Here is a 27,401-nt window from a genome sequence, read left to right as displayed (position 1 = left end):
CACATTGAAGTAGTGTCAGAATGGCAAGGACTTTTAGCTTAAGTTCTGTGCAAGAAAGATATATTGCATTGAAGTCTTTATAAACTTAGATGCTTAGATGTATAGAAATTGGTCTGTTATGGCAGTTTAAGATGCTTCTGTTGATTTGCATGAAATAAAATTTCTTGGAAGTCTATTAACAGACTTCTTGGCTATGGTTAATTATAGCAGCATTTTTTTATTAGTGCAGCAAGCAAATAGAAAAATAAAAAAGTTAATTTTGAGTGTTGTTCAGAAGGGACCCAGTGGAGGCTTCTGTTGTCCACACTCCTCCTTGAAGTAGCAGTATAAATCACATTGCCTGTGTCTTTGTGTAGCCAAATCTGAAAAAAATCAAGGTTGGAGATTTTCCAGCCTCTTTGGTAAACCTGATCCAGCTACTTTTTTCAGGTCTTTACATCATAGGATAACTGACTGAGGGTGCACTATTTTTTTCCGAATGTGCAATCTAAATTTCCAAGCCTGTGGCCTCTCATGTTACTTTGTTTGCCATTATGAACAAGGAGTCTTTATCTTCTGACACCTTTCTGTCTTTCAAGTAGTTGTAGGCTGCTATTAAAATTACCCATTTGCATTCTTCCTACCAAACTGAAAAAGTCCAGGTCCACCGACCTCTCCTTCTGGCGTACATGCTGTAGGCCCCCAACCATCTGCACATCTCACCATCTTCATTGAACTGCATGGATCCAGCCCTGGATGCAGTATTTCAGACAACAGAACACAAACACTGAGTTCAGGGTGATAACCTTCCATGATATGCTGACCATACTTCTGTTTGGATACTCCCATAAGGGGCTTGTCTGAGTTGTAGTAAGAGCACCTTGTTGGCTTATATTCAGCTAGGACTTTGCAGTACACTTGGCTGCTCAGCTGGCTGGTTATTAGTCTCACTTGTAGGGCTAGTCTGAACTGAAAAAGTGCTATTTTCTATTCCAGTTACTCTCTCCAGGTTAATGTTCGGAGCTGTTGTAGTGGAAATAAAGAAATTATCATGATTTCCTCCTTGTCATTAAAGGAGTTTTTTTTAAATCCCTAATCAAGAACAAAAAAAAAAAAAAAATTGGAAGAATTAAATTTATATAAGATGAAGTTTTATGCAGTCTCAGCATCTGACTTGCTGTAGCTTTGAGTAAACAATATACTTTTTTTTTTTCTCCTATTTTTTTCCTGTAATTTCATACCCTGTTGCTAGCCACTATTAAAGCAAATGTATGGCAACTTATGCAAGAGAGAGACTGTTCTATAAAGCTTGTGAGAGTTTCATTATATTTTGTGGCACTGTACTTGTTGAGCACTGTGTTGTTGCTTGGGTTTTGCCATTTTAAATAAATGTTTTCTTTACTAAATGTTAACTTTTGATTTTTAAAATAGTATTTATTTGATATAACTCTTCTCTTGAATACAATAACGTGATAAAAATAATCATCTGGCAATTTTAAGTTTCAATTTTATGTATTTTAACACGTGTTTATGTATTTCTGTAACACACTAGGAAATGTCTGATTTAAATAAGTATAGCCCACCTCCTCAGTCATCAGATCTCTACATGGCAGCTAGCAAGCACTACCAGCAAGCCAAAATGATTCTTGAGAATATTCCAAATCCAGACAATGAGGTAAGACTGAAATACTAGGAAAAGGAGTATTTGCTCAAAATAGAATGTTTGTTTTTAGCTGGATCTCCTTGGCATCCAAAATGGACTTCATAAAATGCTGAGCAAAGCTGAGTGCTTTGATTAAGGAGTAGACAACGGAGAGTGGTTGCATCTTACACAGCAGTCTGTTTCAGTACATCAGCTAGCTTTTAGTACAGTTGTGCTCACTATTAAAAAAAACCTCTCTGCAGAGGACATGAGATGCCAGATAGCAGCTTGTTTCCTTGCATGTTGCCTTCTAGCCCCTTTCTAAAAGCACAGCACACTATCACTAGACAGTGATAACATACCTGCCACACTTAGTTGGCTTCTAGTAACTCAGGTGGACTCCTGGGAGGTGGGGAAAATCGGTTTGAATATCATTAGAATGGAAAGAGTCTAGCACTTGCTCCCTGGAGCAATTTTCTCAGAACTGAGCTGTAAAAACGGGTGGGAATTTCTCCCTCTTTGTCCATAGCCTAAAACCTTAAGTGTCCGTGACTGTATTTTGGAGCAAGAAGGGTGCTTTTTCTGTCACCTCTAAGCAGGTTAAGAATAGTTACAGAATTAGATCCTCCTGCGAATTTAGGAATCACTTTCTCCTCTCTGGATCCTGGTGGTACTCACAAGATAGTTAAGAGGTAGTTTGGAGCACGTCCAGAGCATTTCCATGCAAAAAAGCACCAGTTTCATACTTGAGTTCTTCTTACCATTGTGTTGCTATGTTAAACATTAGACACCTGGAATTTATCTGTACCTTTATTTGCATGTGTGCCACAGAACTTGCCATAGTTCCCATGTTGTTTTTGTTCAAGAATTGTTAAAGCTGTGGCTTCTATGGTTCTGTTGAATTTTTTAAAAAGTGACTATTAAAATAGTCTTCATTAAACTTCTTTAATAATGACACTTCTTAAAAATAAACTTTTTCTATAATTCATTAAATTTAATTAATTCAGCTGTTGTACTTAAAAGTAAATCCAAAAACAGTCTGATCTCTGTTAAACTGATCCTGTAAGAGAGCTGCTGTACTGCTAATAGTATGTAAACATTACAGTATTATCTTCTAAATAATGGTGAGATCAGATGCTTTGACTTGAAGACTTCTTTCTGTTTTGTGTTTAGGTCAATCGAATCCTAAAAGTTGCAAAACCCAATATTGTGGTCATGAAGCTGCTGGCTGGAGGCCATAAGAAGGACTCTAAGGTAAGGAAATGCCAGCTCAATTGAATTTAGAATGTATTAATACATGAAGGTTGGATTCAGTGATCTGGAGATTGCCCAACATCAGTCGTCCCATTTTATTCTATGTAAAGCCACCACAGATCTCTTGAAAGCCAAATGAACACATTCTAAGAACAGGGAAAGTAACTTAATTTATTTTTACCCTGGAAATATTTTATTGTAGTTACCTAAATAAGGAAAATTCTAACCTATAAATGTTTTGAGGAAAAAAAATTGGGAAATGCATGTGGGACAACATAGACTAATAAGGGTATTCTTCAATAGCAGAAACAAGCAAGTGTAACAGCAGCTTGTGTGAACAAAGCCATGAGAGTGCTGGTTGCCACAAGGGCCTTTTTTTTTTCAATCGTTTGCTGTTTAATTTTTTTTTTTTCTGTCTGCAGGTTGTTCTCATTATAAGTATTAAATGCACTAGTACTGCTGTCTAATGTTTTAAATCTTTTCTTTATAGGTTCCTCCAGAATTTGACTTCTCTCCTCATAAATACTTTCCAGTTGTGAAGCTTGTTTGAAGGACAAGAGATTTTTGTTAGGATACCTGAAGAGTATCTGTGTAGCAGATACCAGCTATAGGAGAGAGAGTAGTGTTGCACTCGGACTGTGAGGGACATCCAGCATCAAAGTACTGTTATGTGGAATATCTATAGTCTGCTGCCTTTATGTGATTTGAATAACAACTGCTGTTTTAAAGTGGTTTGTATAAAGTTTACTGGATTTCATGCGTGAAGCTGATTTTAACTATTATTAAAGAACATTGTATCTTAGTTGATATTATTACAGATTTTTATCATAAATAATTGTTACTGCTGCATTCTTAGAAAGTGGTGGGTTGGAAATTGAATAAAAATCATGCAGCAGAGTCTCATGTCTCATGTGCACAGCAGAGCTACTGCAATTCTGCATTTAACAGTCACTTGGAGAGATTTTGAGTTTTTATATTTTTGCTTAATTATATCAGAATTGCTCACTTTGCAAGTAGAGAAATGCTGGAGTTTTTTTCTCACCACATCCTCTAAGCTAAAACAATCTCTACAGAGACCGAGAGCAGATGAAAATTAATCATTTAGCTATTGAGTGAGTGATTCCTAGTTGGAATTTGTCTTTGTTCTCAAAGTGATGGAGAATCTGCATAGCAGACATTGCAGCAGGCACTAGCAATAGCACTGGACATTGAGGACTCTATTTTACTAATTCTGCAACTCTGTTGCAATCCTGATGTTTGCTCCTGCAAATGAGGAATTGCTACACTTGCATGATCTTTATTCTCCATTTTTGACTGCAATGGGGCCACTGGTTCCTACTGTGTTCCGTAATAATTTACAGGTATAAATATCCAAAATAGGAGATTCCCCAAACCTATCCTATTCCTTTGTGGAATAATTCTGCCTTTTAAGCTTTCAGATGTGAAATAATAGAGGTAAGCCGTTGTGTTGTAGCAAGGAAAAGTGTTCAAAAAGCAGACCTGGCCCTGGCCAAGTCATACATAGGCCATATAAGCAAATCCTTTGTTGGACAGGAAAATTCTTCATTTTGGTGTACAGTGACTTCTACCATAGTCCACCATGGAGCTTGTTACTCCATATTGACCATACAAGACATTTCTTGGTGTTAATCCTATCATCTGATTTTATTGTGGATTAATACCATTTCAGCTTCATCCCCTGAGCAGCAGCACTGCCGAGGTAGAACTTGAAAACAATGAGTAACCTCTGAAGTGAGACACCCACTTGTCTTCCAGCAATTTGCAGCTTCCTGAAATAAGCAGAAATACTGTCCTGAAAACATGTTTTTTCCAAATTCTCTGCTAAGGAGATGGCACATCACATTAACATGTTTGCTCATCATCATGATTAATATACTTGAATGCTTCCACATAGCGGCCAAAGGAATAAAAAGCCTGGAATATGTAGATGTAAAATGGCACTGAGCATTCACCTGGCTTCTTGTAAAAGCCACAAAATCTTTCCCATCTTTAAGATCCTTAACTACATTACAGTAGCTCAAGGACAGCCTTTTGTTATTTCTCCAAAGCAAGCAGCAAGTAAAAGAGAACGCAAATTACATGTGACTTGTGGAACCAAGAAAATAGCAATAAGAATATTTCCCCTTTTCATTACAATTATAACTGGATAAATTGTACAGAATAACATCAATACACTAGAGACAATTACTTTCAAATGCTTACCTAACATGGATCAGGTTTAGTTGTAAAGAAAGCCAAATCAAAGTGCTAATATAGCACCAAGAGGATTAGAGAAAAGTAGTAATGCCTCACACAATTAAAACTTCAGTGAGAGACAACACTATGTACACCACAGTTCCAAATTAATTTCTTGTTCAACTAAAGGTCCTTTAATTCTAAAATTCGGTATGGTAGGCATACAGGCCTCTTGCCTACTAAAAATCTACCACCCGAGTTAGATTGAAGCACTTGAAGTTATTGTGAATAAAACTGTAGTCCTTCATGCTTTTAAACATTGCTTTTATGCAGGTTTTCAGACCTTTGCCCTCAGAGGATTGCAAGTGTGCTTTGTACAGAGGTGTCCATATATATGGAGGACAACATCCAGTTGGCTAGGAGAAGCCCAAAAATGAAGAGAAGCATAGCCAAAACAGTTTTAAAATAACTCTCTGATGATATATTAATTACCTTTAAATGTTTGATGCTTTGGAGTTTTTAACTTGATGCTGGTAAAGCTATTCATTCAACTTGAATATAGTGTTTCATTGTCTATTTTTTACTGTTAGAATATATGCTTTTTAACAATCAATATTAAATTCCTGATCAACTTAAATCTCAGTTGCATAATTCTTTACAGATTAAGTCCTAGGAAAATGCTCAGAAGATGGGTAAATATTTTTATCCGAATTATGGGTAAACACTTTGATGTTTAAGTTGATGATATTGTCATTATTTGCAAAAAAAAAATTCCAGTAACTTGAGTTCCCCAATACTTGTCAGAACAGATGCTCATTCCTCTTCTCTCCTGCTTACAAGCATTTGTTTTTCCTGCTGTGTTGATTGTATTAGCCCAGACCAGTTTGGTCCTACTAAAGTGCTGAAAAACTGAACTGTTTCTTTGTTTAGGCTTTATAGTTATAATTTGCCTTCAACTCTGACCTTCACTTGATGACAACTCATACTCTTTTCAGACATGAAAGAGCCAGCCTTCCACTTGCATATTTAGATACCTTAAGATACAGCAGCTATAAACTAATACACTGAAGAACAACACACCAGAAAAGGAGTTCAAAGTGAAATGCTTTAACAGAAAGCAAAGATAAATTTGTGTTTTCATAAATCGAATGCTGGTTGGCAAGTTAGTCACAGCTCTGCTGCTCTGCTGTCTTGACAGAAGTTGGTTCATACTTACCAAGAATATTCTAAACATAGGTGTTGATTCTGGGAGCAGACACAAATATATTTTTTTTTTTCAAACCAGCTGGCTATACATGGTGGTTGGACTGCAGTTAAGGGTGCCTTAGTGGCGAGTAGAGGGTATTTCTAGCTTACTGCAAGTAAACTAGTTTTTCGTTTACTTTTAACAAGTTACAGAAAAGGACTGCAGAACATTAACAAAATTATACATTGTGATTAACACAGGACTTCATAACAACTAAAGCTTCACTTGTGGGAGACACTGCCCTGTCTTCTAAATACATAGTCTGGTTACCTCCATCAGAAGTCCAGCAGAGAAGATGAGCCACGTTGAACAGCTGAGATTGCTGTTGTACAAGGCAAGCATTTGCATTCCTATCTGTCAGAGAAGATAGTGACTGGGTGGAGTGAATGGTAGTTGTAGTACACCATCTCAGAGAGCTTCTGTCATGAAAAGTTTATGGGTTTGAATTTTTACACTTAACTTGTGCACAGTAATGATAACCAAATTGTAGTACTGACCTTGTGGAATCAACAAAGCTTTCAGAAAAATCTTCTAATTTCTTAACAAGACTAATCTCTTAACAAGAGGCTGCTATCATCAGAATCTTATTTGAATTTTTTTTTAACTTTGAAGCTAAGAAACACCTCAAGAGTTTAATCTAGGAATTTAATTTAGAGACCCAGGTCCATATATCATTCTACATAGTGTCTGAGGACTACAGTTGTGCCTTCTCAATCTGTGTTGCAGTAAAAAGGTGCCAGAAGAAGCACAAGGGTAGTGTGCAGCATGGATTTTTTCATCCTTCCTGTTTTGTTACAGTAACACAGCTCCTTCTTAAATTCTTAAAACTAAGCTGGGGATTTCTCTACTGTGCATTGCTCAGGGGAGAGATTCCTCCTTGGCAGAGGACTGCTCAACATCTACCATCAATCCACACCTATGCATACTATAGTATGTCTATACGAAGTAGCCAATTCAAAGTTACTACCTTTAAGTGCTACCTGATTGCAATTTTATAATTTATAGGAAGGATAAAGTCATTGCAGAGGCCAAACTGCTTTGAAACAAAATACCAGAGATTTAAGTCTTTCCCCCATTGCAACAGTACTAAAACTTCACAAAATACTACTTTGTTTGGGCCCCTAGTCAAGTCTTTAGAAGATAATCAAAATCTTCTAAGATCACTTTGCTGAGATTGTTTCTGCATTTGGATGAAGACGTGACTCAGTTGCATCATGAACTTCCTTTGTTCACAACTTCTCTTGTCCTTCATGGTCAGGTAAGTGGTTCTTCAGATCTTCAGGGTTTTGAACTAATGAGGGGAAAAAGATAAAAAGATATAGAAATCTCTTTAAGAGGCAGCAGTTCTTCATAGAGAAAGTTCTATCTAGGAAACAATAGAAGAAGTTTTGTAAGAACTGTTAAATACTGTGTAGTACAGTAAAGTTACAGATGCCACACCCCCCACTAAAAAGTAGGTTCAGTGGTGCTATACAGAAAATAGGTCACACTGTAAACATGAGGGAAAGCTAAAACAAATTAGGTAGGTAAAGCTTGCTACAGCATACCATACAAAATATGATCTTAACATTTTCAGCACATGATATTTAGGTTAAAACTGGTTTTTCTTTTTTACCATTTTCAATCCCTGCAAGTGCTGCTTGCTTGTCTGTTTCTGATTCAGCTTCATTCACATCTAAGTTGTAATCAACATCCTTATCCTGGTTCACTGCTTCATGTTCCTGTTTGTCTGGAAGAAGATTAAAATAAAGTACTTTTATGCTATACCATAAGGTCATCTGCACACAAAAAGAGTGATTGTAAACATCTTCCACAGAATTACTTTGCTACTGAATGAATTGCTGTTCTGAGTAAGTTTTTATGCTATTTCTCCTTTGAAGTGTTAATTTTCAGAGCAACTTTGGCTGTAAATCCTGTCAAAAGAACTAGATAGACGATAGTCTTCTGGGATTTGGAAAGCATAGCAAAATCAGCTAGCACTCTTATGAACATAAAGAGCATCACACAATTTCAGAATACATTATAGGTCAGCCTGAGGGAGAGGAAACCTGAAGCCATTGCTGAAAATCCCTTCTTGTTTTATCTTGTCCAGCAAGCAGAATGCTGTAACTATAGCATAAAGTGTTTTATGATGTGCTAAGTTGTCACAAAAATACTTTTCTCCTAGAAGATATTTTCTTTTTTCTTCACCCAGTCATTAACTCCTGTTAAGCAACATTCATTGACTATCGTAAGATTTTTTCAGATAGAGGACTCAGGCATAAATGGAAACACTTCTGATTGCCAAACTACTATCATCATTTTTCAAATAATCAAGCACAAAAAAAGGTAACAGCAGAGAGGTGTAAGTAAACCTCATTTAAGATGGACCACAGCCTCTGTTCTAAGTGTTCTTAAGACAAGCCTTCCAGTTAGTAAGTGGCTAAGAAAGAGGCTTGAAAATTTTAAGCCATGTTCAGACCACTGTATCAAATAGATTTTTATCATTATAGACCTAAAGGTCTGAAAATTTCAGAAGTAGGTCTTCTTGAAAGAGGATCCCCATAGACTACTGAAGAAGTCTTTTGACCTTAAGGTCCTTTGGCTATGAGGAACTTGTGCAGTAAGGTTGAACAATAAAGCCTGAAGTGTAACCCCCTAGCCTTTTTAGCTGACAGAAATGCAGACCTTTGAAACTGAGCTTTCATGGGCTGCATGGCAGAGGTTTTTCCTTGCACTAATCATTGGATGATTTTTTTAAATCTAACTTTTCTGCTATTTATTTCTGTTAAAGCAGTTTAGGTAACTTGTAATTGCACCTCTTTAGGGTGTATCCTTCAAGTCAGAGGAATGTCTAGACATCAGGTTTAGACACAGCTTCTCGGTTCTGTTGAGATGTGAAATTCAGGGTCACTTGATAGATGTCAGAAACTGGCACCTTTAAAATATCTGATCCACGTTTTTGGTGACTCACAACACTAAACTTCAGATACCTGGAGTCTGAGTAACCAGTTTTACTCATGGTAGCTTATTTTGAAGTAAGAATAGCTAGTATTCATACACTGACATTGTCAAAAATACTAACTGCAAAATACCATGCATAAGCAACTCTCTACTCGTCAGTGCTTTGGATGATTAACATCTCAGCATTTTCAGATGCATCATTCTTTTTTAAAGCTCCAGTACCAAAAAGTTTTGGGGTGAATTTTCTTCAACACATTTCAGCGCCAATGGAGAGACAGTAGGACTGTTACAGTGACACAGAGGAACTCAGCTTGGCAGCTCCGTGTTGCACAATCAGAAGCCTTTATCTTAACTCATGCACTGCAGGATATTGCTCAGGACTGACCCTTCCACATCACACTGAATTTTATGTACACTTGTACTAGGTCTGGCCAGCTTCCACCACTGTTGTGGAAATCGTGCCCTAGTTCACACTTTCATTTCGTTATTGTTTTTAACAATACATGACAGGCTACATACCAGTCTTTCCAGGGGGCAAGTCATCTTGCTTATCATCGTAATTTAGGAGCTCTTCCCTCTCAATTTCCTCACTGGCAGCCTGTTCTGCTGCTGGCTCTAATGTATCTTGCCCAGCTACGTGTTTCTCATCCTCAGGTGGATTTGGTTCCTCTGACTCAGGCAGCATCTCCTTGTGACCTGCAGTAGCCTTAAGTGATGCTTGAGGTTTTTCCAACTGACTAGAAAGCTGCTCCTCTTCTGCCTTAGGCTCCTGTTTTCTGATGTCGGTTAGGCTGTCTATTCTTTCTGAAAACAACAAAAATTATTCTGAGTGAAAAAAACCTATAATAAATAATGCTTTATATTTCTCACTAAATTCTTCATTTTCCTCTGAAAGAGTATCTTCCAATCACATAAGTTCAAGAGATAAGAGGAAGACAACTCATGTTTTTCCTGCTAGGAACAGCTAAAGAAGGGAACTTCATTTACTGTCAACAGATTCATGCTTCTACGTCCTTAAAATTTTGGTATATGCGTTAATAAATTGGGCAAGTGAAACAAAGCAGTTTAAATTAAAATTGTGGTGTCCTATGTAAGCATCAGGTTTCTGTGTGTTACTACCAATAATAAAATTGATTTGCTGTTCAAAAGCAGCTCAGGACAAAGCATCACAGAGGCAAATTTGCAAGTATCCAAGTCTGTTGCTACTTTTAAACATGAAGCGTAAAGTGCAGGACTACTATAATTTTTAGTTGACATTAACATAGATAATTTTTCTCGTGCATCTGCATTTTAATTTTAAAAACCCATTACATCTGCACAATTAACCTGTAAATAGACACAGTAAGAATTTAATTTCTATCACACACACTACTATGCAAAACAAGGATGCATCCACTCAAATTAATAGTTTCTGAAGTTTAGTGCCAAAAGGAACCATTAGGCTAGCTACCTAAACCCATGTGTATAATTTCTCTTACTTGCATTTGGCTCAATGACAACATATGGGAAGTACAGAGGTGTGTTTGCTCTAAGCCTAACTTTCAGCTATTCCACACAGAGGAAGGGTCCCAGGCTGAGTATGCCAAACTTACTAAGAAAGCAAATTTTAAGTATGCTTAAAAATTATTTCTTCCAAAAGGTGGGTATTTTCTCCATATTAAATGAGGAACATGACTCCAGAATTTTAAATATATTTACTTTCCTTTATGTGCAACATACCTACTAAAACAAAACTGAACCAACAGAAATCCTAGCAAGTTTTCATCAGCTGGAAACCTCATTGATGTTCAGACTGTTGGTGTCACTTTTTTCATCTTAGTCTGGTGTACAAAAATGTTTCTAAATGTTCAGTTGAATTATAACTGTTCTAACCAGTTGTTAGTGAGACAAGGATTTCCATCTCACCTTGAGCCTGCATCAGGTCTATCTTTCTTACTGTAGGTACAGCTTTAGGAACATCTTCACTGGTTTTCTTCTGTTTCAAGTCAGCCTGCTTGAACCCTGTTTGCTTCAATGCTGACAGTTGAGTATCGACCTATAAAGTGAACGCACATAGATAAGCACTGGTCTGTATAACTGCACCTGGATTTTGAAAAGGAAGTAAAATTTAGATAAGAAATCTACATTAGAAAAAATCCTAACACACTGCAAAATATTTGGACAAAATATTTGGAATTTTTATTGGTGACAGAAGTACTGTACAATTCTGAATATGCAGTAATGTTTCTATGTAACAGCATAGCATATCAGGAGAATTTTAACATACCTTATTTAACTGCAGCTAATGACAAAATTACTGTCCTTCATTATTCTCAGAGTGTTACAGAACAGTAAAACCACACATTTATCCACTGTTGTTCTGCTACTGTGTCAGGGTCAGCAGAGCAAATAAACACATGCCATTTACTATTAAGAATCTACAGGGCAGGAAAACCAAGTTTGGTCCTCATTAGACTTCAGCTGAGTAATGCTTGTGTAGAACTGGTCTGTAACTATATCAAATGCAGGATTAAGAAAAGAAAAGTGTAAATTAACCAACTAGAAAAAAAAATACCTGTTTAACATGATGAAGCTTGCTTAGACTGTATTAAATTTTCATGCTAGACTGCTATAATCATTTGATCCACTTAGGTGTTAAGCCTAAGATGTACACCATCTTGAAGATCTTCCAACTGGGCAATTAAAATTCTATGTATGACTTTTACTTACACTGGCATTGGCTCCCTCACATGGCCATGGTCTCCCTGTATGTCAGTGTTGACATGTTTGCCACTTGAGGCCCCCTTCCATCCCCTCCCCATCTCTGGATCTAGTGGCTGGCAGTCCCATGCTTGGTGTTGTCTCTGTTAGTGAATTCCCTCATCTACAGCATGGAGAACAGACAGCTCAGGAATGTCATGTCACCACCTCTCCATAAATTATTCCTTGACTATACGAATTAAGTATTTGGGGGTGTAGGTTTGGACCTCCTGAGAGACACAGGACTCAACTTATGATTCACTATTAGTTACAGATGAAAATGAAAGATGGTCAGTGAACTGAAGGATTTACCCAGGGGCTTTCACACAGGTGAAATTAAGAACATCTGTTCTCTTGGAGGGGAATTTGGAGCTGCCATAGAGAATGGTGATACTCCAGCTACAGGCATGTTTCTGGAGTTAAGTGAAGGTAGAAGAGGTTTGAAAAGATGAGGTGGCTATGCTTCCCCTAACATAGCCCTATGGCTCATATGGTACCCCTTGCAGCACCCAGGTTCTTCTCCTCATGGACATGGCTCAAGCAGTCAAGACCGTGCTTGCCCTGGTATACAGAGTTACTCTTTCCCCACTGTCATCTCAGAAACATTAAATGAGGGTGCAAAGCCAGGGCCACTGGGGGGAAAGCAGAGCTGAGCTGTTTGCAGATGAATTTATGAGAACGGTCAACGAGAAAGACTTGAGAGGAAAAAGAAAACAAAAAGATAAGGTGAGATATGGGATTATGGGCCTGGCAGCCCTGCATCACTGGCTTCAGTGGGACCAAGAAGCTACATCTGATGTCTCCAAACAAATGTTGCTTATTTCCACGGTCACTGGAAACCAGAATGCTCTCCCAATTATCATCAGCTCGCTGCATTACCATCACGGCTCTCCAGAACCACCTCAAAGGAGTTAGTTGTATCAAGGTGGAAGTCAGCTTCTCCTCCCAGGTAACAAAGAAACACGACCATTGGAAATGGCCCCAAGCTGCCATTTCAAACCAGAAAAGGTTTAGATTGGACATTATAAAAATTTTCTTCGCTTAAAGAGAGGTCAGGCTTCTCCTGAAAGTTTTCAAAAGTTGTGCCATAAAAATTTGGCACTTGAAGACGTGGCTGAGAGGTGAACACAGCAATGCTGGATTAATGGTTGAACTTAGAAAAGACCTTTAAAATCCTTCTCTGACCTTAATGATGTTATGATTCTATAACTGGCAGAGAGCTATGTCAATTCAGTTCATTCAGTTCATTGAACATGAAATACACACAGGAGTCCATTTTGTTCTAAATCATTTTGGTGAAAAAAACCCAGACTGTTACAAAATCCCCATTTGTTCAATGGGGATTTTTTGTTGCACTTCCACTTTTGTTTCCCTTGCAAAAAGAAAATAAAGCCAAGTATATAGAGAAAGAAAAAGCATGCACACATTTAGACATACAAACCTCTTCGTGTCTGGTAGCTTATAAATGAATAGCCAATCTTATGGTATAGGAAGCCTCACAGTTGTTGACAGAATTGTTTTCTGTTACCACTTGTCATTGGTACTGTCAAGACTAGCTTCCCATTTATCTAAGGAGGGCAGTGAAACACTATGTTGTCAAATATTCATTCAGTCATTTGGAAAAAAGACTGCAGAAAAAAGTAGCTAAGTCACCAAGAAGCCAGAGTTGTAGCATGAATACTTGGCTGTTTTGAAAAGCATTAATTTCCCATCAAAGCCAGGCAGAACAAGACCTTTTTTTGTCAACACCTTGAAGTTTAGTATCAGCAACTAACTTAGCATTAACTCTTACTAATGCTTGGTAAGCAAATATTACTATATAATATTTGGTTATTGCAGTAAAGATATTCAGAAGAATTCCATCTTCAATCAGTAAAATGTATTTAAATATGGTTCTGTTTTATAAATAATTCAGCTCCTCGAGATCACTCTCTACAGTAGAAATCATCAGAAACTGAACATAAGATAATTTTTCACTTTTTGTTTGGCATGAATTCTTCTGCAAAAATACAGAGTCTGGACTTAATAGCAAGAAGTTATCTCTCAATTACACATGCAGAATTCTTCACTTATCTTAAATTTCTAGCCAAGTAATTCTTAATGTAAAATAGAGTCAAAGGATATATGCTGACTTTTTTTAGGTTGAAATAGTTGGATAAAAAGATAGCAATTGAACATGTTGTATTTTCTTCAGCCAAGTAGTATATATCATTCCTCAAATTACAGAGCTCTAAGTAAAGCTGTTTACAAAATCACAGAATCACAAAGTTGGAAGAGACCTTCAAGACCATCGAGTCCCACCCATGCCCTAACACCTCAACTAAACCATGACACCGAGTTCTACATCCAATCTTTTTTTAAACACATCCAGGGATGGTGACTCCACCACCTCCCTGGGAAGACCATTCCAGTAGTTGATCACTCTTTCCACAAAAAACTTTTTCCTAATTATTAGCCAACCAACACTCCATTTTCTTTCTGTTTTAAGACAGACTTTTCTATTACATAAGCACAGACATTTTAAAAATAGGAATTATTCCAACTTAGAACACTGGACAAAAACATACATAGACTTTGTCAGGGTCATCTTGCACTAACTATAGCTAAGTATGCTTTTATAAAATCAAAAGGCTGAAATTCCTGGGCAAGCAAACAACTTAGAAAGTTACTGCTTGGCCAAAGAAACACTGCCACAGATACTAGAGAACACAAACAGACAGAAATTATTCAGGCAGTAGCTGTATTATCAGTGAGCTCATCTGAGACCATCTCATTTGCATATAAAAAGGATAAGAGATAACCTTTCCAGCCTTACAGATAATCTGCTTTAAGTAAAGTTGCCTCCAACTAGGCACTTTGATGCAGGAGACTGAAACTGCCCTGCAGAGGAGCTTCAGTCAAACTCCTCAGGTTCCTTCTAAGATGATTTATCTTCCAAACTAGAAATGATAAAAAAACCCCAAAAATGCAACAAACAAGCACATACAAACAAATAAACAAAGAAAAGGAATCTAGTGCAAGTAATTGTAATTAAAATCTGTTGCAAAGTCACACTAAAAATTAAGTTGAGCACCTCTACATTAGAGTCTTCCCTAGGTCAACTTTCTTAAATAAGACACATTTGACAAACTAACGTATCATCTCCAAATGATGAGGGTTCTATTCACTTAAAATTATATGTTGATAATTTACTTTTTATCTACTTATTTGATACTGTTGATAAAAACTATTGGCAAGAGCTGTAACTTTTATTTTAAGGCATAATTGGATAGCACTTCCTCTTTCTAATTCAAGTTACTTCATTCAAGTTGCAGCTCTTACATAGTTACATTCCCAAGATAAAAGGTCACACACTTCAGTATTCTGTCTCCCCCACTTTACACAAAGGACTGGACACAGATGGAACCATTACCTGGGAATCTCTGGGCAGATGTTTTAGCTATTTATCAAGCTTAACCAATCAAATCCTATATTTGGCCAAATTCTGTCTCAATGAAGAAGCATCAACAAATTACATGCCAAAACAATCTCAGGCATGAGATTGTCAGGATTTCTCAGGATTTTCTGCCACCCTCTGCACCCCAGGAGAAAAAGCCAGCTGACATGCAGCCGACCTACTTGCCAAGCCTGCCCTACCCTAGTAAGCCTTCAATAGGTCCGCAATGAATTTGTGGCTCTTTGGCTCAGAATATCCAACATCAAACAGGTGAGACATTTGATTTTCCCTTTATTCCTACAGTAAAATGCTGTTGACATAAAGGACTTCTGTGAAAAGTCATAGCTGATGAAACCTTGTACTACAATATTTAGTGTTTGCTGCTTCTCTGAAGTGATTCAAAATTTATCCTCATCCTTAACACACAAAGCAACTAAGTTCTTTAATGAAGTCAAAACATACTGCTAACTAAAGTTCTGTCATGCAAACATTCCTTAATGGATCTCATACCTCTTCCAGCATCACCTCTCAAATTCTGTCCATCTTAGAAACACACTGATTTGGAGTCTCCTACAGGAGGTTTCCTTGCTCTGTCTTTGAAATCACCCCATTTCCCATAGATCAGAAACATACAATAAATACTGAAGTAGTGAGAAATTTAAGGAGAGATGGGGTAATGCTAATAGGAGGTAGCAGAAAGGTGAAGAAACACTTAAGAATTACAAAGAAATTATTTTCAAGAAATTATGCAAACCATACCTGGCTATCTTCTGTCAAGTCTTTGTTTTCTTTGATTTGTGGTATATCACTACTCTTTTTTGTAAGCTCATCTATCCTTTCTTCACATTGTTCTTTTAATTCTTTCATCTGGTTGATGCATTGTGACCTGAAAAAAACACGAACAAGATAATTAACTCTCATTTAGACTCTTGTAAAATGTACTTCTGTAAAATTATCTAATTTTTTTTTCATATATCTATTTTTTCATTACTTTTTATTATTTCCTTAATTCTACTACCTGGACTTATGTTTGAGAAGTCACTAGGAAACAATGAGGCCTTGACTTACCCTAAGGACAAATTCATAGTGGAGGCATGCATTCTTTCTTTTATTGGAAGAAATTAATTTAAACTATTTTTGTTTGACTAGGTCATCAAGCTACAAGGTTTTTTTCTTTGTGTCTTTGCTAACCAGTCAAGTCCAATAAGGTAAAATCTATTTTGATCCTTGAAGCATTTCTACTATGATTACAGAAATTAATATTTTAATTTTAAAAAGAGGAAGCAGAAAAGTACCAGCTGAAACAGAAAACAGATGTAATCTACTGTTAGCAAACTGAACTCAATATTTCAGCAAAATGCAGTGCTGCAAGACGTAACAAAACATATGTTACAGAAATTGAGTTCATTAGTAGCTACTGTAAGTTCCAAAAGGAATATATCCTAAAGATGCAAGCACCTATCTTTCACATATTTTACTGTTACACAGCACCATTAGTAACTTAATCCTTGTGACAACAGTCTTTTATCTGCAACTGTGCAGCCTGTCTTTCCCTCCTTTCCTAATTCCTAGGTCAGGTCTGCTGTTTGCAGCAGTGTTTTTCCTAAAGCTGCCAGGGCAGTGTTCTCCCCTTTTAAGGATGTGCTGGGGATCCTGTGCAAACCCAGGAGTTTTGTCAATCTCAGCTTCTCAGGGCAGGTGGCTGCAGTCAAGGCAAGACCCATCTGTGCTGTTCATAAGTTGTTCCACAGCTTTTGGTTTATATCAGAGGAAGAACAAGACCTAGCAAATAACAAACCAAGCTAAGCATTACCCCTGACACAGGTGATAAACCTCCAAGTTTTCCTAAGGCAGACTAACTACATCTGTCTTGTATCACTTCCCTGCAGTGTATTTCAATCCAGTGCCTCACAGGTGTACCTCTCATGTGGTGCATGACTGTCCAGCAGATGGATATATTTGTGCTATATACAGATATATTTGTTCCTGCTGATCTCAGGCTTAAAAGGAAGAAAGACACTGGCAAACAGATTCACTGATTAGCACAGAACTATCAACAGAGGTCCATGAGTCTCAGATCTGTCATTTAACTGAACAGCAACCAGACAGTTTTTGGTACCATGGTACACAAAAAACACAGAGGGGGAAAAGACCTCTTAACAGACACTTAAGCAGCACAGCTTATTGAAAGGCAGGCTCAAACTAAAGTTCCCAACTTCATTCTACTTTTCTGTTAGAAATCTTAAATTACAGCTCCACTAATATAATCCATCTAGGTCATCTTCACTACATGAGTAATAATCCAAAAAAAGGTCACAACCAGCTGATAATCAGTAAGTATCACAGAGGCACTAACATTAATCCTTAATTCTAAGGTCGAGGAAAACCAAGGAAAAGTAAAAAGACCTATCACTACAACAATTACATTCTTGATGGAATATCATGAGAATGTGCAAAGAGCAAGTTCTATTGCTTTTTTATATCTATCCATAAGGGGGAATATAGTACAGGTTGTAGTTAGAGGAAACAAAAATATTATTGAGCAGAAAGAACTGAGGAGAAATTCTTAGAAATACCAGAAAAGTGTATTTAGTGTAAGGATACTGGGTAAGTACTTTTGTTCATTTTCCATGCTTTAAAATTCAGTGGGAAACCACAAGAAAAAGCCATGACTAGGTATGTCATGTAAAGCAGAATACATGAGTCTGATGGTACCAGGAATTCCCAAAACTTCTGTCAGCTCAATAAGGTACAGCTTCTCATCAGGTGTTCCCCTATCTTAATTCAAACTTCTTCACAGTTTAGCCTCTTAATGTTTCAATTTCCCCCCACAATTCTTAAGTGATAATATTGATACTTTTATCCTCCTGCAACAGAAGGAACATCAATAAGTGTCTGGGCACAGATACGAAAAACATGCTCTTTTCCAAGATCAACTGTGAGCAACCATAAGCAACTTTAAAAGAAGTGTCAGATGTTATTTTCTCCTTAAAACCATGTATTTACAAACAGAGCTACAGCTAACACAAGAGTACCCTGGTTTATAACCAAATCACCTATAATTTGGGAAATCATCTTTCCTAAAGAACATACTTACAGGTCATATGAGAACTTCCTCTGAAGGTTAGTCTGGTTCTTCTGAAACCAGTAAACATCCAGCTGTAGCTTTCCATATTCTGTCTGTAACTCTTTCAAGTGTTCTGGTCAAAGCAGGATTAAAATACACATTAAAATACACATATACATACATATTCTACAACACAAATGCCAAGAAACAAATCTACAATAAGAATGCTAAATTAATTCATCTGTCATGCAAACTACATTTCATACTTATGCATAGATAATTGTTAAATTTATTCAACAAGGGTACACAGGATCTGGTAAGAATAACCTTTCAGCATAATATATCAGCAAAAGCAGTATAGTGCATATTTTTATATACTTTTCCTCTTAAGGATTACACAGAACAGATTTGCAAACCCTGCAAAGTTGCAGTCCGAAAAATCTTTAAGTCTATGAAATCATAATCAGAACATAATATGAAACAACATTAATATTTATCAGTCATATGCAGACAAGCTTGCAATGCTTCCCTGAACAATATGCAATTTATAGCCATGTTCCTTAGCTACAGAGGCATCTGTGGTTTAGAGCTTTCTTCCTGATAGAAACCTTTTTGAGAGCAGCAGAAGACAATATCACTTCTTTGTAGGATTAATTCCCAAGAACCTCCAGAGGAATACATTGCTAACAATTTTGAAGCACTCTCATGAATAGAAATTAATTAGACTGACTTTTCCTATTTAGTATAGGATTTGAGAATTCCTCTGGTGCTAAAAATGCATGACTCCACATCTCAGGGAAGAATGCAAGCACATGTTTCCAGCTAAAATTAAGAAAAATAGCATTAACTTCATTCTATTCCCTATTGCATCATAAGAGTCAGGAGTACTACACCAAGCACTACATGGACAAATCCTCCTACTATTGAGGCAGATTAGTCTGATACTTAACTGGAGCTATGCAGAAGAAGTATCTAAGTCATGGCAGCTCCTGTACCACTCCCATGACTTGAAGAAAGGCAGCATTCTCAAAAGACCACAGAAAAATGCAAGTCTTAAAAACAGAGAGCCTAAAAGTCAGTTTGAGACAGATTCACAGGAGTACTACAACATACCGCGTAGACTCTGAATCAATTGATCATTTACTGTGATGTTACTCATCAGCACTGCCTGGAAGAAGCAGAACAAAAACCAATGTTTTAATTGTGAAGGACCTGTATTACCATTATAAACAGCATCTATTAAAGCACTTGTAATAATACTTTTTGTGTGTCACACTTGTAACAGTGTCACAGTAGAACAAAACCTTCTAGCTGCTTAGAGATCTCCTATCATAGACAACATTCATTTTAACCTAGATTTTCCAGTAAGGGGGAGTAGGGGAAGGTATCACTGCACAAATGAAAAGAGGAAGAATTTAAAGTAATTTAAAGATGCTAAAATTGCTTGTAACTTTATTTTAATTTAATCTCATGATTGGAGTAACAGTCAGACTAACTGTATTTATCTCTTGAAGTGAAGAATACAGTATCACAGCTCACTGTAAATTACCTTCTCATTCAGGAATCAATACACCTGCATTCAGGCATGCAAAGATGAGCTATGAAATATTAATCATTCAGCATTAAGCAACTCCAAAAAAAGCAAGTGAAGCCCTTGCACCATATTCCTTTTCTATCTATCTTCTGGATTGCTTTCATGTTGGAGTGGCCTTCTTCCACTCCCTCATTTTGTTCCCCTTCTCATTCTGAAGAGGTAGTCAACATAGGAACGTGTTTTGTCTATTCTTTCATCAATCTCCATCTACTATTCCTATACACACATACAAAACACCGGAAAACAGAATCAAGTCACAGCTAAGTGAAATTATTCCTGCGAGCCGGATGTCAGGATAACTCAGGTTCATATTCAATATTTATCAAGTCTGATGCAGAAGAGTTCTTAAGAATAAAAAAAAAGAGATCCACTGACTCTTAAGAAATAATCCAGTCCAGATTTAGGAAGGTATTTCTCAGGCTCCATTGTCAGTTCCCCTATTATCCTTGTCTTGGCAAACTTCAAGGCTCTTCAAAGGTCCCAGTAAATCTGCCCCTCTGTTTCCCAAGGCTTCTGCTCTAGTATTCATTGTGTATATGTCCACACCCGAAAAGAACTAACAGCATCCACTCTGTCAGCCCAAGTCACCCTGGAACACTGACAGCACTGTTGGTACCTCTCCTCCCAAAGGCTGATTAGGTAAAGTGCAGCACTCAATAAATCTGAGTGGGCTAGCACACAGCAGAGTAGTAGATTTGCCTTTGAATGACCTTTTAAAGAGTCCTGCTTCACAGAGGTGGCCATTCAGCTGTTGCTAAGTATTTCTACACCATTCTATATGTACAGCTGTTCTGTGAACACCACCATGAAAACTCAAGAAAAAACTCCTTTATTAAAAAGCAAAAAAAACCCTCAAAAAACAGTAATGACTTACATGTACGACTGTTTAATATCACTCCCTTTCCTTTTTCATAGGTCAGATAAATAAAAAATGAATTTTTTTTCACCGGTTTATTGGGGAAAGGAAGTTACTGTTTCAGTGGAAATTCCAAGTTTTGCTAATGTGTGGACAATGTAGTCAGGCTGTTCCAGGATTACCACCTTCAGGATAATAGAGCATTGGCCATTACCAGAAACTGTCAGTGGACTAGAAGAATCAGTATGACAGAGCAATTTTATAATTCTATAGACTTACAGCTTTTGTGGGGCTTTGTTGGCTTTAGCTCTTTTTTATGGGGGATAGGAGGTGGGGGAAGATTAGGAGGGAATGGGGGGCAGGGAAGGTTCCTTAAAATGAAACTCCTAAATGCCAGGATCACTTATGTGACAGTAAAATAGTGTTATATATTTGGTACATATATACTTTTCATGTTAAAAAAAGTCTCTTTGAAACACAACAGGGAAGTAAAGAAGTCTGCCTTGGTCTTTCTGGATTACATATAAAATTTTCTTTTGGCAAAGCCACACCTATCTCCTAGAATGTGTGGACAAAAGTCGAGGCAAAAACCTGTTAAAACCTAGTTAGCTGTTCAACTTGAGCAGGAACTACTGTTTAATAATTTACAGCACAGTACTGCAACTACCAGCTTCCAGTCTGACTAAGTCAATAATATCAGGCCTTGCATTCTTCCTCCTATCATTCAAGTGTTAACTAATTTGCACCTTGTGGCTATAAACTAAGCAAACATTACTTATTTCCGGGGTTTTGTGCAGGTCAAGAATGAAAACTGCTGGGAAGCTCTCAGCAGACACACGCCAATACTCAGTTCTAGAAAGACACTCATATTTTAAACTTCATTCAGCCCACAAAACAATAGCTATAATCCCCAGGAGCAAAAAAATCCAGCTTTTGGAAAATCACCCTATCACCATATCAAAATCTGATATTCTGTGACACAGTAACTCTGTAATATAGAGCCACCTTATTGTATCTGTAAATATGTTTGCACAGAAATCCTTATCAAAGAGGAAAAAAACAGTCTTTTGATTGAAGAAAATGCTGTGGACAGCAGGGATTCTGACACCAAAACTCGAAAATCACACTTCCACCAGCAGTGTAGGAGACAAATTGCTCCAGCTGTACAGCAAATTTTTTAATTTAACAGCTGCCAAAGACTTGTTTATTATTCACCACAGAATATGCCTACATAATTCTTATTCCACTTAAGAAACTCAAAGCTAAAATTATTGTTTTAAAATAATAAAACATAATGCAGAAATAGGCATGAGAAGCTTTGAGATAAATTATTTGAAATCTTTATTTTGAGCACATACTTTGAACTGTGTAAATGCACTTGATCTGAGTAACACTAAACAGTATTCTCCATACACGTTACTACAGTTACTCCTGAAGCATTTTCTACTGTCAAGAATCAAGCTAACCCAAGCATACTGAACTGACATATGCGCTTTTTAACACTGACTCTAAGCAGTGTATGCAAAATAAGATAATATAATAATGAGATATTGGAACAGAAAAAAGAAAGCAAACAAGTTTGATAAGCATAAAGACTAAAACTTAAGAAAAAAGGGACTTTGCATTCACAAATACAGCACAATGGAAAGATAAGCCACAGGATCAGTAACTCAGCTGGTAAGAACAAAACCAACTGCAAATAAAGCAAGACAGGAAAGCAAGATTTATACATGCAGAAATAGCCATTTATAATTAATCAGGGAAAAGCAGAGCAGTTATTTCATTATTAAATCAAATTGATTTAAGTCTTTCCACCAAAGAAAAAGAGTGGCTCTGTCTTGCATGCTCCAAGGACTCCCCACCACTACTCTGGCATTAGCATGAGAATGAATAAGGCTGGCAACAACTGATGCTTTAGTTACTGCTCAGTAGTACATTTAGGCAAGGATTTTTCCCATCTCCCATGCTCTGCCAGCCAGCAGGTGCACAAGAAACCAGGAGGAAGCTCTGTCAGGTGTCTCAAACTGGCCAAAGGGACATTCCATACCATAGAACATTGGGACATAAAGTAGAGGAGTTGGCCAGGAGGCATCTATAGCTGCTGATGGACAAGTTGGGCATCATACAACAGGTGCTGAGCAAATGGATTGTGTATGTCTTGTTTTTCTACGGTTTTATTCCTCTCAGTTATCAAACTTTCTTATCTTAACACAGTTTTCTTCAAAAATCTAGAGGGAGATGTGGGGAGTAAGTAAGTAGCTGCATGGTATTTAGCTGCCAGCTACTGTTAAAACACGACAATTAGCCACAAAAAGGCTTGTTCCAGGACAAGAGACTAACCAAATGTCAAGGTGTGACTAAAGGGTTTGCCAATTTTAAATATTTAATTTTCTTTAGAGATAGGATTTAGGAGTAAAGACAACACAGGCTCAAAATTTAAAAAGAAAGTACAAGAAGAAATTTATTAATAACACAAGAAAAAAATTATTCAGAATAAGATTCCTAGATTATTCCCTCCTCCCTTCACTCCACATTTCTTACCAACCACATAGAGAAAACACCTCAGTCAGTTATCCACTCAAATAATCATTTCAGTTCATCTGAGAGAGAAAAGTTCCTTTTTCTGCTTTAGACTTAGGGGGTGTGTTCACCTTCACAGTCTGCATTAGCTGGGGACCTACAGAACCATGAATTTTCCTCTCATTTCCACAGTCCTTCCAGAGCTGTATTATGGGTTACGATGCATACATGGGGTACTACTTTTAAAGGCAGGCTGCTGAAAAACAAAATCCTCTTCATCATCTTCCCTATCAAATGTCTCTGTTCATATTCCAGTCCCAAAACAGAGAGCTCAATTTCCTGAGGCAAGGAAAGTCTTCAACTCAAGCACCCATCCTCCCCAAGTATATCTCACAGTTTAAAGGAATTTTAGTGAAGTCACAATCCCCTCATAGCCCCACAAAAAAAGGTTTTCAGCTACTTATCAGTTGCATCTTTTCAATCTCTTCCAATCAGGAACTTTATCTTCATTCCACCGACTTCTATGAACTCCATGCTTTATTCCTTCTTATTAAGGGGGTTCAGGAGGTCGAGCATCTTATCCAGGCATTAAGAAGTTAAAATTTTATCCAGATTATTAAGAAGAAAGCATGTGGCCGGTGCCGGGGGGTCCATGTGGCCGGTGCCGGGGGGTCCATGTGGCCGGTGCCGGGGGGTCCATGTGGCCGGTGCTGGGGGGTCCATGTGGCCGGTGCCGGGGGGTCCATGTGGCCGGTGCCGGGGGGTCCATGTGGTCAGTGCCAGGGGGTCCATGTGGCCGGTGCCGGGGGGTCCATGTGGCCGGTGCCGGGGGGTCCATGTGGTCAGTGCCAGGGGGTCCATGTGGCCAGTGCCGGGGGGTCCATGTGGCCGGTGCCCGGGGGTCCATGTGGCCGGTGCCAGGGGGTCCATGTGGCCAGTGCCGGGGGGTCCATGTGGCCAGTGCCGGGGGGTCCATGTGGCCGGTGCCGGGGGGTCCATGTGGCCGGTGCCGGGGGGTCCATATGCCCCGCCGAGCCGAGCCGGGGCCGGGCTAAGGGCTCCCCGTGGAGCCGGGGCCGGGCAGGGGTGCCGAGCCGGGCCCCAGACCGAGCCTGGAGCTGGGCAGGGGCCCCAGCTGGAGATCCACACTCCTCCAAAGGCTGGAAGCCAAAACACCCACCAGGACTTCATCCGCTGTGATTTGTGAAAGCGAAATAACTTTTCTTTGGTTTCCCGAGCTGTTCATCACCAAGTCAGCTCTCTGACTGGTGCCAGCAAGTCACAGGGGAAGCTCCCAGAGAAGGGAGAGTCTCTCCCACTCCCCAACCTCATGGTGCTTGCCCTGAGGGGAATCCACCCCTCCCCCCGAGCATGCGAAACCAACATGAAACCAACACACTAAATTACATATTAGGGTGGTGGTGGGGGGGGGAAGATCATAAATAAGATTTTTAAGGAAACATTTCTCTTTAAAGTTAATAATTGTGTTGCACACTCACGAATTAGACTTCAGTGGAGCCACGACAATTGAAGTAAGCCTTACAACAAATTTCAAGCTCAAAATGAAGGAGATAAGTGTTCATTTAAATATATTTGTCAATAAACGGGAATCCATTCAGAAATTGCACTTTTCCACAATAAACATAAAAAACCCCACCCAATCAACAAAAGAACCCCAAGCAAAAAATAACCAACCAACCAAATGAATAACCATACACTCAACAAAACCCAACCCCAAAATAACACCTCTCTTTCTGTACTGGTTGTGCCAAAGATCTGACACTCAATCTTGTTTCACAGCCTGTGATAAAAGCAATTCAGACTCTGTTTTGTCACAGAGGACACAAAGACATGCACACCATAACGCGTTTAAGTTCTGCCTTCAAAACCACCAAAATTGCAAAATTTCTTGAAACTTCAGCACAAGAGGGTGGTATGAAAATTACTTTTACAGGTACTGGGCAACAGCAAATAGATTGGAGAAAAAAAAGCCCTGTGAAACTACAGGACTTTCACTTTACTGTTATGTTTAACTAAAACATAAATAGTAGGCAAAGTAAGCAAAACCAAATCATATGACATGAGAATATTAGTATAAAATTTCCACAGGTATATCTAATGCACCTTCTGACTTTTTGTCCATTCATTTAGCTGTAAAAAGGTAGCAACATTCCAACAGCCAACTTTAAACTGCATATACTCTAAATTCCTTCTCTCTAATTCAGCTATCCTCAGCCACCCTTTTTTATCTTCCCACATGGGAAGATATATCTTGAATAGAGGTGATCTTCTAGACTTCTGTTGTACCAGTTATGAGGTTACATAATAATTTCTCTTGCTAATTTTGTAATATTGTAATATGGCAAATATGGGACATGAGGTAGTGCTTCCTTACCTCAAAGCTTTTCGAAAACTAGAAGATGCAACACTTGTTTGGGTTGAAAATAAATAAATTTAAAAAAAAAAATAGAACACACACAGCCTTTAGTAAAAAGGGAGTGGAGTTGACTCCTTGCATACCAATAGGTACTTTGTGTCAGAAGACTGTGCTGGGAATTAAAATTTTCCCAGAGGGAGGGGACTAGAGAGCAGCTGCGTATAGTGTTAAATGATATTGAGTAACAGGACAATGACACAGAATGTACAAATCTTGGCCCTCCTTAAAACAAGATTTGGGTTGGAGAAGATTTATGCAAATCTTAAGAAAATTATCAATTGCAAAATCATACTCATTCAGTAAAGAGGTATTGAACATACTGTTGCCCTGTTAAGCTCTTCAAAGAGACCTCTGTGGCTCTGTACATCCCAGAAGCTCTAAATCCTGAATAACAACCACAGAGAATACTGTTCTTTACAAAATTGTTTATGAATTAGAAACAGCTCTTATTGTTATCAAGTGTTGTTATTGTTATCAAGTGTTACTGTAAGAGTACTTGATCTCATTATTCTACTTCTGTATGGATTTCCAGAAGCCATTTCCTAAATCTACCCAAATCCTTAAAAATTCAAGCAGGTTTTTTAAAAGTAGACTGTGACAGTAGTGTTTTATACATACTCAGACCTAAGAAAATAATTACAACAGCAGTTTTCCACAACTACACTGACCCAGTGAAAGCCCATACAGTATAACAGGCTCAGACTACCTACCTTCTATGCTCTCAGTCCTTCAAGCAGCATAGAGAGAGTTCTGGTACACAAGAAGGCAGATTTAACTCCAAGCAATTACTGCAGTGCTAGTGACAAAGACTTTAGCTGGGCAAATACCTTAGTGGTCTTTTGGTTTAGTATGAAAGTAAATCAGTAATTTAATTATTTTGTATTTTATCAGCAGAGTAATAAGACACAGTGAGCAGAGATGAACTGCAATTATGATGGGTCTCAAATGTTACTTGTGAGTTGCTTTTGGTACAGATTGTATAAGTATGCCTCTTACGTGAGTTTTTTTTTCTGCAGCCAAAAGAACCATAATTTCTTCCTGAAAAAGCGGAAGGTTTGAGATGGACCAATCATTCCTATACAACTCCAGAAACACTGTAATTTTTCTTTAAGAAAAGCAAGAAGAACAAAGCAAAATCTCATTTATGACTTGAAAATAGTTATAGAGTTTGTAAAATGCATGTAAAACAAGTTGAGATTCTCAGGATTTAGATTTGCATTCATTCCTCCTGACTAGGTAAATACTAGCTACTAATCTGCACAGAGTAAATAAAGTTCAATTCATGGACCAAGCTTCCCATAAACAGAAAGGGTGAATTCATTCACCTCCCAGGAATCCCAGATTCCACTGCAATCCCTTTAGCCAAAAAACAAGGATATGGGTATGTATACAAAATATGAACATACAAAACATATTTATGCATGGATATAGATACACACGAACAAAAAAAAAAAAGAACACTCAGAAACTGTCTTTTCTTATATTTCATTTC

General features: G+C 37.9%; 2 protein-coding genes across 7 annotated transcripts in view; one reads left to right on the top strand and one right to left on the bottom strand.

The window, feature by feature from the left end:
- Window positions 1-6,474, top strand: part of NAA35 (N-alpha-acetyltransferase 35, NatC auxiliary subunit) — a 28,754-nt gene extending 22,280 nt beyond the window's left edge. For all 3 annotated transcript variants that reach the window (XM_079331092.1, XM_079331094.1, XM_079331093.1), the window contains exons 21-23: window positions 1,532-1,654; window positions 2,795-2,875; window positions 3,366-6,474. In XM_079331092.1, coding sequence (XP_079187218.1) covers window positions 1,532-1,654; window positions 2,795-2,875; window positions 3,366-3,425 — 264 coding nt within the window. In that variant the 3' untranslated portion in view covers window positions 3,426-6,474. The remainder of the gene's footprint in view (window positions 1-1,531; window positions 1,655-2,794; window positions 2,876-3,365) is intronic.
- Window positions 4,940-27,401, bottom strand: part of GOLM1 (golgi membrane protein 1) — a 34,468-nt gene continuing 12,006 nt past the window's right edge. For all 4 annotated transcript variants that reach the window (XM_079331098.1, XM_079331097.1, XM_079331095.1 and 1 more), the window contains 7 exons: window positions 19,616-19,670; window positions 18,533-18,635; window positions 16,195-16,321; window positions 11,166-11,295; window positions 9,780-10,064; window positions 7,933-8,046; window positions 4,940-7,608 (listed from right to left, as the gene is read on the bottom strand). In XM_079331098.1, coding sequence (XP_079187224.1) covers window positions 7,547-7,608; window positions 7,933-8,046; window positions 9,780-10,064; window positions 11,166-11,295; window positions 16,195-16,321; window positions 18,533-18,635; window positions 19,616-19,670 — 876 coding nt within the window. In that variant the 3' untranslated portion in view covers window positions 4,940-7,546. The remainder of the gene's footprint in view (window positions 7,609-7,932; window positions 8,047-9,779; window positions 10,065-11,165; window positions 11,296-16,194; window positions 16,322-18,532; window positions 18,636-19,615; window positions 19,671-27,401) is intronic.

Source organism: Erithacus rubecula (assembly GCF_903797595.1).
Source record: "Erithacus rubecula genome assembly, contig: SUPER_Z_unloc_2, whole genome shotgun sequence".
Classification (NCBI taxonomy): Eukaryota; Metazoa; Chordata; class Aves; order Passeriformes; family Muscicapidae; genus Erithacus; species Erithacus rubecula.
Note: the sequence above shows the minus strand (reverse complement) of the source record. Positions and strands in the feature narration are given on the sequence as shown.